General features: G+C 27.5%; 2 protein-coding genes across 2 annotated transcripts in view; both read left to right on the forward strand.

The window, feature by feature from the left end:
- Window positions 1–7309, forward strand: part of Phum_PHUM168120 (uncharacterized protein) — a gene marked incomplete at both ends in the record, with an annotated part of 8506 nt that extends 1197 nt beyond the window's left edge. The window contains 9 exons of the mRNA XM_002424953.1: window positions 136–957; window positions 4094–4200; window positions 4697–4930; window positions 5001–5181; window positions 5272–5515; window positions 5594–5753; window positions 5827–6124; window positions 6206–6288; window positions 6883–7309. Coding sequence (XP_002424998.1) covers window positions 136–957; window positions 4094–4200; window positions 4697–4930; window positions 5001–5181; window positions 5272–5515; window positions 5594–5753; window positions 5827–6124; window positions 6206–6288; window positions 6883–7309 — 2556 coding nt within the window. The remainder of the gene's footprint in view (window positions 1–135; window positions 958–4093; window positions 4201–4696; window positions 4931–5000; window positions 5182–5271; window positions 5516–5593; window positions 5754–5826; window positions 6125–6205; window positions 6289–6882) is intronic.
- Window positions 7310–9232: 1923 nt separating this feature from the next.
- Phum_PHUM168230 (ATPase, class VI, type 11C, putative) lies at window positions 9233–15948 on the forward strand (the record flags this gene model as incomplete). The annotated part of the gene is made up of 20 exons (XM_002424954.1): window positions 9233–9280; window positions 9369–9503; window positions 9569–9658; window positions 9736–9900; window positions 9985–10137; window positions 10224–10476; window positions 10560–10967; window positions 11086–11268; window positions 12787–13050; window positions 13129–13286; window positions 13368–13593; window positions 13671–13813; window positions 13886–14125; window positions 14199–14341; window positions 14423–14685; window positions 14750–14942; window positions 15022–15221; window positions 15299–15444; window positions 15590–15693; window positions 15783–15948. The coding sequence occupies 20 exons, from the start codon at window positions 9233–9235 to the stop codon at window positions 15946–15948; spliced, it is 3681 nt and encodes a 1226-aa protein (XP_002424999.1).
- Window positions 15949–16595: the final 647 nt, after the last annotated feature.

The raw sequence follows: 16595 nt of genomic DNA on the forward strand, positions 1-16595 counted from the left end.
TCATATCGATCGATTCCTCAACCGACGCAAATTTCTCGACCAGCTCCAGCAAATCAAATTCAATTACAAACATTGGACACGATCGAAGTTATGCTACCCGAGGAAATTGTTCAAAAGAGTAGGCCGATATTACAGAAACGTGTCGGTTCCGCTGTGGATTTTACGGGATCGAATTTAAATTCTCCGGGTGTTACGACGTGGCCGTTGAAAAACAAAACCATCGGACAAGATCCGATAAAAAATAAAAAAGATTCAGTAAAAACATTACCAAAGAGTTCAGACGAGTTCCTATCCGAAGTTCAAAGAGAAGAAGAAAAACTAATAAACGCTCTTAAATCCGGAGTTATAATAACCGAAGAAGAATCATCTTTATCTTCCGATAAAGAAAAATTAGTTGATGATGTGGATTCTTCTTCCGTCACCGTTACGTCACCGAATAAAATGGTGGACGTTAATTTTGTTAAAAATCGTAATTTTTCAAACGCGACGACGACAAATGGCGGTTCGAATAAAAAAATATCGTCAGACAAAACCGTGTCGGGTGCGAAAAAAAAATTTGAAAGTGTTAATAAAAAATTACAAAAAGAAGATAATGATGATGATGTTGTTGTTGTCACGTGGAAAAATAAAAATTCTAAAAAGTGGATGACCGATAATAATAATAGTAGTGAAAAAAATAAAAATAATTTAAAAGGACGTAATAATAATAATAATAATAATGGCGGAGGAGGTGTAGTAACGGAAAACGTACCGCATCCGGAGCTTACAATACAACAAAAACAGCATATAAGGCAAGTAGGTAGTACCAATAATCCAGTTCGACCCTTTCTAACTAGAGGATCCGTTGCCGAAAGGGTTTTGATATTTGAAAAATGTCCGACGGAATTACTACTCGATAAAAGGAGGAACATATCGTCGGGTACCAGTTGGCGTTCTGAATTACAAACCAGAACACAGGTAAGTTCTAAAAATTTTTTAACTTGTTTAATTTATCATAAAGTTCTTGGCCAAAAAAAACCTTTCGTTTGTACTCACTTAAGAGTGGTCAGTGGAAAGAGTAGGAAGAGGGAGACCTCACACACCTTTTTTTTTTTTAAGCTTCGGTAATTCACTCATTCACTATAAGCTAAAAACCTTGAACGATGATTGTCCTCATCGATCCGATTGTTATGACACGGCAACCATATTTGATTTGATTTTCAATTCTTTATTAATATAATTCCAAATGAAAAAAAAAAAAAAATGTAGAAATTTGTGACGCCACAAGGCGAAGAGGGAGTGCCACTTGCCACAAATTATTTTTTTTGCAAAAAAAAAAAAACCAATGCCCCGAAAGAAAACAAAAAGAAAATAGAGGAAAATTTTCAATCATCTCAAACATTCTTTTTTTTTAACGTTTTTTTTTTCACGTCACCCACCGCCTTCTTCTATTATGACGTCATTAAAGTCATTTAAACAAAACGTTTTAACTAACTTTTATGTTTTCTTCCCCCTCTCTCCCTCCTTTTTTTCTTTATTCTTTTATCATTATTATTATTTGTAGTGATTTGTGCCTTTGGATTTTTCTTTTCAATACATACATCATTCATAACTAAACGCCATTTTTTTTTTGTTTTTGCCATAAAAAAAAAAGTGGTTGTAGTGAGTGATTATAATTAATTGTAAGTTTTGTCTTATACCACGTTTTTAACTTTATCCCGCGCATTAATTTTTTTGTACATTTGCGCAAGTTTTACCGCGCAACGATTAGGTTTGTTGTTTTTTCTTGTTTTCTCAAAATGTTTATTGTTTATTTTTTTAGGTTTTTTCGTTTAGGGTTAAATTAAAAAAAAAAAAAAAAAAAAAAAATTAATGAATGGATTAGTTTCTTATGTTGATTTTATACGAACGTGGACGCGGACGGACGGGTTATTATAAAACGGTTTCGTTTGTTTTTATTTATTTATTTATTTATTTATTTACGATTATGTAATTTGTAAGCTTTTGTTGTTATTATCATCATCATTATTATTATTATTATTCGATATTCGAATTATTTTACGGTGTGAACGAAAGTGAATTTTTTTTATTTTTTATTTTATTTTATTCGAATTTTCTTCTTTTTTTTTTTTTATTGTTATTAAATAATTAATTATTTAAATTATCCTCCTCTCGATCGAGTAATAAAACAATAATAATAATAATAATAATAATAATAGTAATAATAATAATAGTTTATAAATTTATTTATTTAAACAAATAATCATCATCGATTGGACAAAAAGAAAAAATTTTTGTTTGTGCGTTTCGATGATTTCGAAGGTTGAAAAATTAAAAAATAATAATAATAATAGTAATAATTATCATCATCATCATCATCATCATCATCATCATCATCATCATTACCATCATCATTATTATCATTATTATTATTATTAATTTGGTTGACCTTCGGAATTCGAGTTAACTGTTATTTAAAATATTCGTTTGACCTATTAAAAGTATTTAAAAAATTAATAATCCCTGAGAATTTTTTTTTTTTTTTTTGACGTCTTCTGCTTGATACGAGAAAGACCATTAAAATAAAATAATAAATATAATAATTAAATAATAATAATAATAATAATAAGGGACGGAGGGACGACGAGACAAACGACAAACGACAAAAGACAACGACAAAAAAAAAGTTTTTCGAGTTTTATTTTTAAATAAAATTTTTTTTCTTTTTTTTTCGTGGGGGGAGGGGAGAGGAGAGAGGAGGTAGGGGGTAAATTTCACCGTCGTTAAAAACTAAATTTATTCTTAAAAGGATTCTTCGCCACCGCCACCACCACCACCACCGTCATCACAGCCACATGTTTCCGGTTTTTTGTTCTATAAATAAAAAAAAAAAAGTCAATAAACTTTTGAAAAAAAAATTTACGGGGAAAATTATTATTATTATTATTATTATTATTATTATTATTTTAACGTACGTACTATTAAGGAAAACATCCTTATTTATCGATTATCGATTACTATCGATTATTATCGATTATTTAAATTTTTTCGATTAAAAGAAAGAAAGAAAGAAAGGTTTCGCGAAATTTAAATTTAAACATTTTTTTGTTTTTTGCCAAAAAAAAAAAAAAAAAAAATTTGTGGGATTAAGGAAAATTAAATTTTCATTCTTTCGTCGGCCATTTTACGCATGCGTCGAATTATTTTTAGGATTTTTTTACAAAAAAAAAAAAAAAAAAATTCTTTGTGAAACAAAAGTGTTTATAATATAATTAATTATTTATTTTATTTTATTTTTATTTATCGGGAAAAAAATTTTAGTTTAGTTTTTATTATTTTTCAACGTAATAAAATAAACGTTTGTAATAATAATAAATGAAAAATAATGGATGACGAAAAGGAAAAAAATGGCGTTCGGTTCGTAAATGTTTAATGATAATAATAATAATAATAATAATAAAATAATGTTTTTTAAATATAATGATTATGGTTAACGCTTTGAGAGCAGCAAGAACAAAACGAGGATGTTATGCGTGTGAATTTAATCAATTACAAAACGAAACAAAACTTAAATTTCCATATAACCCGCCAAAATGTCGTCTGCCACGTTCTTATAATAAGGTAATTTAAAAAAGAAAAAAAAAAATTTTTTTCAAGGGGTAGAGAAGGGGTTAATTCGACGCCGCCATTTTTATTAATTCTCTCATTGTTTGTTTGTTTTTTTAACGGTCAAAAATTGAAAAAATTTGTTTTTTTTCAAACTTTAAATAAGTCAAGGGCGATACATAAATTTTTATTTATTTATTTAAAATGATTTATTAATTTTTTGTGTAATAAAGATTGATATTAAGGCAACCAACGCGTTTTAAAAAAAAAAAAGCAGTTTCGTACCTGTTTTTATAAAAAGTAGGAGGTGGAGAAGAAGAAAAAGGACGAAGAGGAGGTTGATGATGATTGCATAAACATAAAACTTGTTACCGTTCATTTGAATTTATTTTGTAAATGTGGGCGGATTTTTTACTCTCTCGTGTGTCAAACTCGAATATATTATTTCTTAAAAATTTTTATTCGATAATTAAATTTAATTATAACTTTTGTTTTTTTTTATTTGCAGACGTTTACGAAAGAAAAAGAAAACCAAAGGCCGATACCACAATCACCGCCGCCTCATACGACTTTACAAAGACAAGCAAAAGCAAATAAAAATGTGTTCATACCGAGGTAAACAAAAAAAATTTTTTTTTTAATTTGAACTTTTGAACCCGGAAGTTTCCGATTCCTTTCCTTGCGACTTATTATTAATAATAATAATTTATCCTTTTTGTTTTATTAATCTTCGGGCAAACGGTAGGCCAAAACTTAAAAAGGAAATTCGTCTTAGTCGCGCCTTTTTTTTTTTGAATAACAACCGACATTTTGAAAATTATTTTCGTACATATATATATCACGATGTAGATGTAAAAATGTTTGACAGGATATTTGATTGATAAAACAAAAAGGAAATAATTACAGGTTTCGTATATTTTGAATGAAGGTTACCAACATAAAAAAAAAAAAAAAGGCGAAGCGAGTAAAAAAAAAATTAACGAGCTTCACTTGTTGATTGTGTGGGTTACGTGACAATAAAATAAAACATGTTTATTCATTTATCATTTTTTTTAAAATAAAAATGTCCGAACGAAGAGAAAAATCAAATTTTTTTTGTTTTTTATTTAAGGTTTTATTTTCCACAAGGAAAACCCCAAAATCAACAACAAATCGATACGATATTACAAAAATTATCAACGGATTTTCGGAATTTTCCCCTTGGGCAGGTCCCTCAAGATAAATTTCAAATCATTGTCAAAACATGCGAATGTCCACTTTATTGGAAAGTACCACTTTTCAAGGCTGCCGGAGGAGAAAAATTGGGATACGTCGACGCCCATACATTTCTCGATTATTGGAAACAGTGAGGAAACCTCCCCCTTTCCCCCTCCTTTTTTTAAAAAAATTATTATCGTTATTATTATCGTTTCCAGGCTAGTATCCACTTGTCACGATGCCGAATCTAAATTTTTAAAAATATTATCCAGAAACGAAACAAGGAATTTTCTTTTACCGGAAGATTTTATTTGTCTCATACAAGATGTCGTCGACACTCATCCGGGTTTGATTTTTCTTAAAGAAGCCAACGAATTTCATTCAAGATACATACACACGGTTGGTAGCAGTGGTAGTGGTGGTGGTGGTAGTAGTAGTAGTAGTAGTAATAATGATGATGATTAAAATTGCGCGTGTGTGCTTGAACAGGTCATTGCAAGAATATTCTATTGCGTTAATCGATCGTGGAGCGGAAGAATAACTCTACCTGAACTTCGAAGGTCGAACCTTCTTCAAATAATATCACTTTTGGAAGAAGAAGAAGACATAAATCAAATAACTCAGTATTTTAGTTACGAACATTTTTACGTTATTTATTGTAAATTTTGGGAACTCGATAGAGATCATGATCTTTTCATCGATCGGCAAGATTTGACGAGGCACAACGATCACGGTCAGATGATGATGATGATGACTTTTTGGTGTGAAATTATAAGTTTCTTATTTCTTGATTTTTTTTTTTTTTTTGTAGCATTATCTTCTAGAATGATCGATAGAATATTCTCAGGTGCAGTGACGAGAGGTTGTGCAAAAACAACAACACAAGATAAAATGAGTTACACGGAATTTGTTTGGTTTCTTTTATCCGAAGAAGACAAACAACATCCGACAGCGATAGAATATTGGTTCAGGTATAACGATTAACGATTCAATAATAATAATAATAATGATATGTGAAGATTTTTAAGGTTTTTTGTCGTACAGGTGCATGGATTTGGACGGTGACGGTTACCTTTCGATGTACGAATTGGAATATTTTTACGAGGAACAACTTCAGAGGATGGAACTATTGGGTATAGCAACGCTACCCTTCGAAGACTGTCTTTGTCAAATGTTGGACATGATTCATCCTCAAACCGAGGGAAAAATATCATTGTCCGATTTGAAAAAATGTAAAATGGTTACCATATTTTTCGACACATTTTTCAATTTGGAAAAATATTTGGATCACGAACAAAGGGATCCGTTTGCATCACAAAGAGATCACGAAGCCGAAGGAGAGGTAAACAAACAAACAAACAAACAAAAATTTTCTTTCTTTCCTTTAAAAAAAATAATTATTTACTCTATGAATTTCGTTCAGATGTCAGATTGGGACAGGTACGCAGCAGAAGAATACGAAATTCTCGTGGCAGAAGAAGAAGGAAACGATCACGGAGACGAATTGTAAGTATCATCATAATCATTATTATTATTATTATTAGTAATCGGGAATCGGATTCGATCATTGAGTGAATGAATGAATGAATGATTGATTGATTGATTGATTCGTTTTATCAGTTAATTAATTCGGTTCTATATTAACAAAAAATTTCAGAATTTTGGAAGACGAGATGTAGCCGAAAAAAAAAAAATTTTTATTTGTAAGTAAAATAAATAAAAAATATTTGTTTGAATGTCAAAGCACGTTATTATTATTATCATTTACTCTTAATCACGACAAATTGATTCCGTTTGTCGACGTTAATCGCGTGCGTTTGCTTTTATTCCAGGTTTCTATCTAATCTTTTCCTTATAAATAAATGCTTAATTATCATTATTATTATTCATTCATTTTATTGATTATAATTATTAATTAATCTTCGATGAGTAATTAAACAAACGTCGTCCCGAATCCTTTCCTATTTTTTGTTTGTTTTTGTTTGTTGTGTTTGCACAACCTGTCGAAATATAACCTTAAATTTCTTTTTAATATAACTAAAAATGGCGTGTAGTAAATCAAAAAAAAAATGGCGTATAAAAAAAAAAATGATTTTTCAGATCATACGATTCGGATGGGACGTCGTCAGATGGTGGTGGTGGTGGTGGGGGCGGCGTACCACCACCACCAACATTAGAAAAATTAATAAAAACATTTGAAGAAGTTGAAAAAATAAAAATATCATATCCGGATAATTTAAATGAAAAGAAAAAAAATCTCATTTCCGTTGTTAATTCGGAAGTGAGCCTGGCAAAAATATTCGAAACGGATTTCGAAACAAACGAAAACGGAAACATGAGAGTTAAAATTCCAAATACCGGAAATGGAAATTTTGAAACTGTAAAAAAAAAAACTCATATTAATAATAATAATAATAATAATACGTTTATAAATGCATGGGAACCATCGTCTAAGATAAAATTAAAAAATTATGAAAATCGTAATAGAAAAAATTCAGAACTCGATCGTGAAATGGCGTCTGCTTGACAATATAAACAAACAAACAAAAATTATAATTTTCAGTGTTAAATAAACCGAACAAAAAAAAAAAATCGTTAGTAAATTAAATAAAATATATATATATATATATATTTATTATAATATATATTTTTATGTTACCTGGATAATAATAAATTTTTAATTAAAATAAAATTTTCATTTATTTATTTATTATTATTATTATTAATGTAATTTATTCGGTTTTTATTAAAAAAAGTTTTCATAGTTTCATTATTATTATTATATTATAAATATTATATTTATAAATAAATAAATAAATGGTTTATTTATCACATATTATATATATATGATGATAAGCGTTATCATCGTTATCAAAAATGATAATAACATAATTATTTTAGTATATTAGATAATATTTTTAATTTAAAAAAAAAAGTGAGTTTTATTTGTATGTGCCTTTATTTAAAATACTCTTTTAATTAAATAAATAAATTTATTAATTAATAAATAAATAAATTTTTTTTTAATTAATAACATCTTTTCATTAACACGTTATGTTAATAATATTAATAAATAAATAAAATCAAAACCTTGTCGTCAAAAAAAATTTAATGTTTAACTTATGTATATTAATAATAACCTAATTTTTATTTTTTAATAAATTGACGGATTTAAATTTTTATTACAATAATAATAATAATAATGAATGTTTTGACCGTGAGTCTAGTTGTAGCCGTGAAGGCTATCATTATTATTATTATTATTATTATCATTCGTCTATAGTATTATTATTTATATTAGCACATTTTGGTTTAGTTATTATCGAGAATGGAAACTCGTCGGTTTTGTGTGTTAATTTAATTCGCGTTTTTTTTTTTTTTTCACGTTAGTTACGTAAAAACGTATGAACGTCGGGAAATCTCCTTCCACCCCTCCACCCCTCTTTCCATACCTCTACCTTCTTCCCTCCCTCCCCCCACTCATCTCCGTTACGCGTTATTACCGTGATGCTCCTGTTGTTGATGCTGTTGATGCTGTTGTTTTAATATGTTGATTATTATTGATTATTGGAAAAAATTTAAGAAAAAAAAAACGACAAAATAATAATAATAATAATAGTAATAATAATTCGTGTGACGAATTTAAATGAATTTTTTAAAAAACAAAAAGAAAACACAAAAAAAAAAAAACAACTCAAGGCTGGTTATGGCAAAAAACAAAAAAAAAAAACAAAGAATTTCGTTTGTTTTTCTTTTTTTTCTTTTTTCTTTAAATAATAATAATAATAATAATAATAATAATACTTGTTTTACATATATAAAAACATTGTTTAAAAAATTATTTATTTATTTATTCTTCTTTGAAAAAAAAAGAAATGTCATTTTGTTTATGGTTTTTTACCGAAAAAATTTACACGAATTTAAGGGTGAGTTAATATTTATTTAAATCCCCTAAAATTAATTATAATCATTATCATTATTATTATTATTATTATTTTAATCATCTGACGTAACGAACGATTTCCGTTAAAATACGTTAAAAAAAACAAACGATAATTAAAATGTTTTCTTTTTGTTTTGTTATGTTTTTTAAAATAAAATTCATCGATACGTTAACATTTTTTTAATTTTAAAGTTGTCATCAAACAAACAAACAAACAAACAAACAAATATTAAATTAATAATAAATAATCTTATCGATAACGTAAAAAAAAAAAAAGATAAAAAAAATTTTTAACTTTTTTATAGTGATAATGACGCAATTTTTTTTTTTTTGACTGCAAATGTGTTATGAAAATGGGAGGGAAAAATAAAAACATAAAAATTTTTTTCTATTAAATTAATATAATTTTAAATAAATAAATATATATTTACTTATGTACATAAATAAAGTGTAAGTGTGTGTGTGTACGTGCGTGTGCGAATTTATTTATTTATTTTTTTGCATAAAATGATTCGAAGACCGACAATTTATCGTTCCAATAAATCATTTAATCAGGTGAGAAAAAAAAATAATAATAATAATAAATGCGTCACGTGTTTATTTATTGTTTTCCTACGTATTAATGATGATGATGAAAATTTAGGGTCCGAAAACATTATCGACAAAAGAATCAACGAGAATAATTAAATTAAAATTAGGAGAATCATCATCATCATCATCATCATCATCATCATCATCATCTATTAAATTTGTATCGAATAAAATAATAACGTCAAAGGTGAGAGAGAATTTATTATTATTATTATTATTATCATTACCGATAACGAAAGAAAAATTTTCCAGTACACGGCATGGAATTTTTTACCAAAAAATTTATTCGAACAATTTAGAAGAATTGGAAATTTTTATTTTTTATGCATCGCCATCATATCCGTAAGTTAAACGAAATAAAATTTTCTTCTTTCGATTTAATTTAACCAAAAAAATAAATTAATTATAATTAATTTAAGCTCGTTATCGAAAGTCCAATTTCTCCAGTCACAAGTATAGCACCATTGGTTTTTGTAATAACAGTTACTGGAATAAAACAAGGTTACGAAGATTATCTTAGACATAAAGCCGATAGAGAAGTTAACAATTATCCAGTTACCGTTATAAGAAAAGGAATATCTCAAGTAATTAAAAATTTAATATCAATTTCCTTTTATTATTATTATTATTATTATTTCGTAACCTTTTAATTTCCAAAAAAAAAAAAGGTCATACCGTCGAAATCCATTAAAGTCGGAGATTTGGTTAAAATAATTAAAGATCGAGACATACCCTGCGATCTCGTACTTCTCATGTCCAGCAATTCCGAATCAAAATGTTTTGTTATGACTGCTAATTTAGATGGAGAAACGGATTTAAAGGTGATACGTCACGTTTTAATTATTATCGATACCGAGATTATTCGATTAATCGATATATCGATTCATTTCAATCAATAACGTTACAGACACTTCACTGTCCGAAATCTTTGAAAAAAATTATTAATAAAGAAACGGATCTTTTCGGGGATTTAGAAGCAACGATTAAATGTGAAAATCCAACGGCTAATTTATATAAATTTCACGGTAGAATCGAATACGATGCCAAAACGTCAAATTATTTAAGAGAATCCATTATTATTCACGATCGTGGCGAATCTTTTTTAACGCCGAATCCCCGCGAAAATAATTATATTATCGATACGAATAATTGGGAAAACGGTAAAAAAAAAACCATTTTATTTATAATAATTAATTAATAATAATTAATAATTGTCGTTCTTTTTTTAACTATATGTACAAAGACGGAAACGATTTAGATATTGATGAAAATATCGATGATTGGACGATGAACGACCGTTACAATTTAAATGATAAATCGAATCACGTGATTTTAAGAAAAAATTTCATCGCTAAAAGAACGGAATCGTTTCCTAAATCCGCAATTAAAACGCATAAGAAAACATTATCGAACGTTGAAAGAATGAGTTTTAATTTGGAAAAAAATGGGAGCCCTTTACTTAAATTAAAAGATTTATCGTACGAGAGAAAAACGTCGCTTTTTTTAAAAAAAGTACCCTCGTCTATGCAGATAAATAAAAATAGTCGGCGGCCATCTTTGACGAGCGTCGATGGAAATTTAACGGATCCTCTTTCATCTGAAAATTTACTTTTAAGAGGTTCAAAACTTAAAAATACTGATTTTATTTATGGTATTTTTTTACTTTATTTTATTATTAATAATTATAATAATACATTGTTTTTTGTTTGTTTTTTTCTAATTTTAAAAACTTGAAAATTTAAAAATTTTTTTAAATTTGTTTTTTTTAGGTTGTGCCGTTTATACGGGAGGAGACACAAAACTCGCGCTTAATTCAAAACTCACGAGTAATAAATTTTCAACGGTTGAAAAATCAATAAATAAATATTTAATTTTTTATTTGGGATTATTAATTTTTCTTGTTGTCGTATCGACCGTACTTAAAATTCTCAAAGAAACAAATAACGGTTACGGTGAGTAGTAATTATTATTATTATTATAATCATTCCATTCTCACCCAAGCAGCAGAAAATGTTAGAAAACCATCGTGGCTCAATATGCATTTGATAGTATCTAATATTATGCATGCTGGAAGATCGTACCTTCTAGAAAATGTCTTCGTACCTTGTGCATCGATGTGATTTGCTTTTATATGTAATATTTTTTCATCCACGTCCAATGTTATTTCCGCTGGTAAATATTCTCTTAAATCAATCGTTACTTCTATCCCGTCTTTTCCCAAATTACATTCGTCGATCCCTGTAAAAACGGAAAACCTTTTTGTATTTTCGAAAAAGTATTAATAATAATAATAATAATAATTTGCGTATTATTTACCCGCTTTGTGAGTAACGATTTTCGATTGTGCATTTTTTACATTTACGTGTACCACCGATTGATTGGCATGATGAGCGGATAATTGTAGAGGATTAGAAGTCCCGGTCGATGTACCGACTGATGCTGCATTTCCTGGAGAATTCGATGGAGATGTTGAAGATAACGGTAATGCCGGATGATGAGGGTCCGATATGTGACAAGGGGATTCGGAAAGTGGCAAACCGTTAATGGGACAAAACGGATATGTTACCGGTGGGGGAGGTTGAAGTGGTGCACCACCGAAAGGGATGCAATAGAGCAATTGTCCCTGTGCCAGAAAAGATTTTAATGCTGATAATTCCATAAGAGTCTGTTGAGCAGATCTTTGTGCTTCTTTAAACAATTTCTGTTGTAATATTTCAAAGGCGTAAGCCTCCGAATTGTTATAAAAAGAATTTCCTCCCATTATTTACAAAAAAAAATATTTAACCCTTTTTTTTTTGGTTTTTTGTTTTTTTTTTTTTTTTTAACGAAAGGGAGGCCAACAATTTGTAATTTAAGACATTCTGGAAAAAAATGAAATACTTAAACCATAACGAAAATAAAAAATAATCGATAACAATAATAATAACTTACTTTTTCCCAATTTTTTATTATTTTTTTAATAAATAACTTAAATGGCGAATTTTGTTTTGTTTTGTTTTTTTAAAAAAAAGTCGTGGTTTTAGAAACTTTTTGAAAACTCGCGACACAAATATTAACGATGACGTACATACTTTGTGCGCGCTCGCGTGTGTGTGTATATAACGGTTAAAAATAAATAAATAAAATTTAGGGGAGGAAAAAAAATTTTTTTATTAATAATGCCGAATGGGAGTCAAACATGGGGAATAAGGGATGTTATCGATTTAGTTTTTCAACCCCTAATATGCATATTATTTATTTATTTTATACTTTCATATATATTTAAAATTTTAAAATATGTCATAGCCGGATGTGCGATCGGTGCTGCTTTATATTTCCTCGATAAAACTTAAAACTCAAAACAAAATTTTATTTTTAGTTTAATAATAATAATGTGTAAGAGCGAAACATTTTTTATTAAATTAATTAACAATAGATTTGATTTGTTAATTTATTTTGTTTTTTTTTTTTTTTTTTGTTTTGAATTTCAGAAATCAAAATTCCTTATATTGGCAATGATGAAATTAACGATATTAATTTTTCATCCGTTTTAAAAGATTTTTTTTCTTTTGTCGCACTTTATAATTATGTCATACCGATATCTCTTTACGTGACTTTGGAATTACAAAAATTTTTAGGAACACTTTTTTTCGAATGGGATTTAAGAATATACAACAGCGAAACCGATGAAACCGCCATTTGTAATACGTCAGATTTAAACGAAGATCTAGGACAGATAGAATATCTATTCACGGGTTTGTTTATCATTTTTTTCCCCCTTTTTTTTTTTTTTAACTTATCCTTAAATTTTAATTAATTTTGATTTTTTTAAGATAAAACGGGTACTTTGACAAAAAATGAAATGCAATTTGAAAAATGTTCCGTAGATGGTGTCAAATACGAAGAAAAAAATGGAAAATTATATCCTTTGATTGGAGAACAAGGAAAACCTGATTTCGAATCAGGTCCGGTCGACCTTAAAAATTGTTCGGTATGTGTCACAACATTGTAACAAATTTTCTATATCATATTTAAACAATTTGTCCATTTAATAATAATAATAATCACACAGAGAGAAATGGAATTGTTTCTTTGTGCATTGACCCTTTGTCACACCGTACAAACGACAAATGGCGGTGAAAATTTTAATGCAACGAGTCCAGATGAAAAAGCTTTGGTTGAGGGTATGAAAAAATTAGATATAATATTCGAAGATGATGATAATGATATGATTGCTGTTAAAATATTAGGTCAAAGTAAAATATTTAAAAGGTTGGACATATTGGAATTTTCATCTGGTGAGATTTTAAATTTGAAATTTTGTAAATTTTTTTTTTTTTGTTTGTTTGACGACCATTTTTTTTTAAATGACCAGAAAGAAAAAGAATGTCTGTGATAATTGAAGATGATGAAGGAAATATAATATTATATTGTAAAGGAGCTGAAACTTCTTTGATTCCTCAAGTTAAAAAAGGACCAAAAAAAATTACGTTGCAACACGTGGCTGATTTTGCTACGGTCAGTAACTAACCTTAAAATAATAATGATGACTCTATCCTAATATTAAAATTAAAAAATTTGAAATTTTAGCAAAGGTTGAGAACCCTCGTCGTAGGTTATAAATTTTTATCACGTGATCATTATGAAAAAATATCAAACAGATTAATAAACGCTCGTCAAACGTTATCAGGTGAAAGAGAATTGATAGTGGCTGATACGTACAGAAGAATAGAATCGAATTTAACAGTTTTGGGAGCAACAGGAATCAAAGATGATATTCAGGAAGATGTACGAGAAACATTAACGAGTTTAAAAGAAGCTGGAATAAAAGTAAGTGTGTACCACAAATTGATCCAAAAAAAAGTTTTCCTTTTTTAACAATTTTTTTATTTATATAAAAAAGGTTTGGATGCTCACTGGTGATAAATTGGAAACTGCTGAAAATATTTCATTGGATTGCGGCCATTTTCACGATAATTTTATCAGGCTCGTTTTGCGAGATCAAAAAAGTCCAGATTCTTGTAAAAATATTTTAACGCAATTTTTGTAAGTTGTGTAACAAAATAAGTTTTTTGTCAATAAAACAAAAACAAACTCCAACGTTTTTTTATTCATTCATTCATTTAGAGAAAAAGTAAGGGAAGATGATTGTAAAAAATTTGGTTTGATTGTCGATGGTGAAAGTTTAACAACATCTTTAGCTTATAACAAAGATTTATTTCGTGATGTATGCATTCATTGCACGGCCGTTATTTGCTGTAGAATGTCACCACTACAAAAAAAAGAAGTTGTTAAATTAATTAAAGATCAAAAACAATCACCTGTAACGGCCGCCATTGGTGATGGTGCCAACGATGTTTCAATGATACAAGAAGCACATATTGGAATAGGTAAATAATTTATTCCCACATTTAAAAAAAAAAACAATGACTTCAGGTTTGTTTTTTCTTTAAGGTATTATGGGAAAAGAAGGTCGTCAAGCAGTTCGTTGTTCGGATTTTGCATTTTCAAAATTTAAATATCTTAAAAGAACTTTTTTAGTTCACGGACATTGGTATTATTTAAGGGTGGCAACACTGGTACAATATTTTTTTTATAAAAACATTGCATTTGTTTTACCACAATTTTTTTTTATTTTTTTCTCTGGGTAACTACTATTATTATTATTTTACAACCTCATTCTCCTTTCTTTTTCCTTTTGTCAGCCATTTTTTTTTAATTAACAGGTATTCCGTTAAAACTTTATACGATGGAGCATACCTAATAGGTTTTAATACTATTTTTACATCTTTTCCAATATTAATTTATGGTTTATTTGAACAAAATTATAAAGATGATGAATTGGAAAAACTACCAAGTTTATATTTGATACATAGAAAAAATGCTTTGATGTCATGGAAAAATTTTGCTTTGTGGTTTTCATTAGGTAGGGAAAAATACATTTTTATAAAAATTATACCTTGATTTTATAATTATTTAAGGTTTAAAATTTTTTTTTTTCAGGTATATGGCACAGCCTTGTTGTTTTTTTTTTACCAACATTATTCTACCTTAATAATTCAACAGCTTTTATTAAGGGAAAAGATATTTTTTTAGAATCTTTTGGTACTTTAATATTTCATTGTAGTGTAACGGTTGTTAATCTTAAGGTCAGGTCAAATATTTTTCTCTGTTTATTTGTAGTTTTTGGAAAATTGTTTTAAAATAAACTTTATTTAACGTACTTTGGTTGACATTAGTTTAAAAAATTAAAATAATTACATTTGAAAAAAAAAAAAAAATTTTTTTTTCTAGCTTTTTCTACATTCAAAGCACTGGTCGAGTGTTTTCATAAGTTCCATTGCACTTTCTATCATCGGTTTAGTTTTATTTTCAGTTATTTATTCTTTTGTTTTTGTGTAAGCTATTTTTCTTCTCTTTCTTTCTTTCTTTTTATTTATATATATTTTTAAATAGAATTAAAAAATTTTTGTTTTTTTTTTTTCAGTGAAAATTTAACTGCCAATAATTATTGGGCTTATTTAAACCTATTAGGATCTCCAAGTACTTGGTTAATAATCATCATTATCTGCGCAGTATCATTAATTCCAGATTTTACCATAAATGTTTGGAAAGATTATTTTTATTTAAAATCTTCTACATCAATCAATTAAATTTTTCAACATTCACTATAAAATATTCAATTCAGACAAAAAAAATTAATTTAAATATATATTTAATAAAGTTTAACGTAAATTTTTTCTTTCCGCCAAGGATTAGAATGATTTAAATAATGTTTTATGCAAAATACGATTAAAATAAATATTAAATAATTTAAATTTAAATTGTTTTCAAATTTTCTCAAGAGTTAATTAAGTGAAACAGAATATTTTCCGTTTGTTTAGCGTAACGATAAAGTAAAAAAAAAAAAAAAAACGCGCAATTTGAAATTAATCTACTGCCACGTACAAATTTTTTCTTCATATATAATAATTATTAGTTAATACGTGTCAAAAGAAACATGAAAGGTAAATACGTCGTTGTAGGTTATTTTTAGAAAATATATAAATTTTTTTTTTTGTTTTGTTTTGTAAACTAAACGAAAATTAGCCACCCACATTTTCCTCAAAATTAAACATTACGTCAATCGATTGAAATATGTAGGTTAAATATTTTCATTTACATTTTAATATTATATTAAATAATTATTTTTTATTATTTAGTTATTCAATTGTTTCGCAATTTTATAAATGTTACTACTACTGAACGTACTACCCGTCTGAATTTACCAAGGAATTACTTCTGCCAAAGAGCTATACAT

Source organism: Pediculus humanus, genomic scaffold (assembly GCF_000006295.1).
Source record: "Pediculus humanus corporis 1103172107513 genomic scaffold, whole genome shotgun sequence".
In the NCBI taxonomy this organism is placed as follows: Eukaryota; Metazoa; Arthropoda; class Insecta; order Psocodea; family Pediculidae; genus Pediculus; species Pediculus humanus.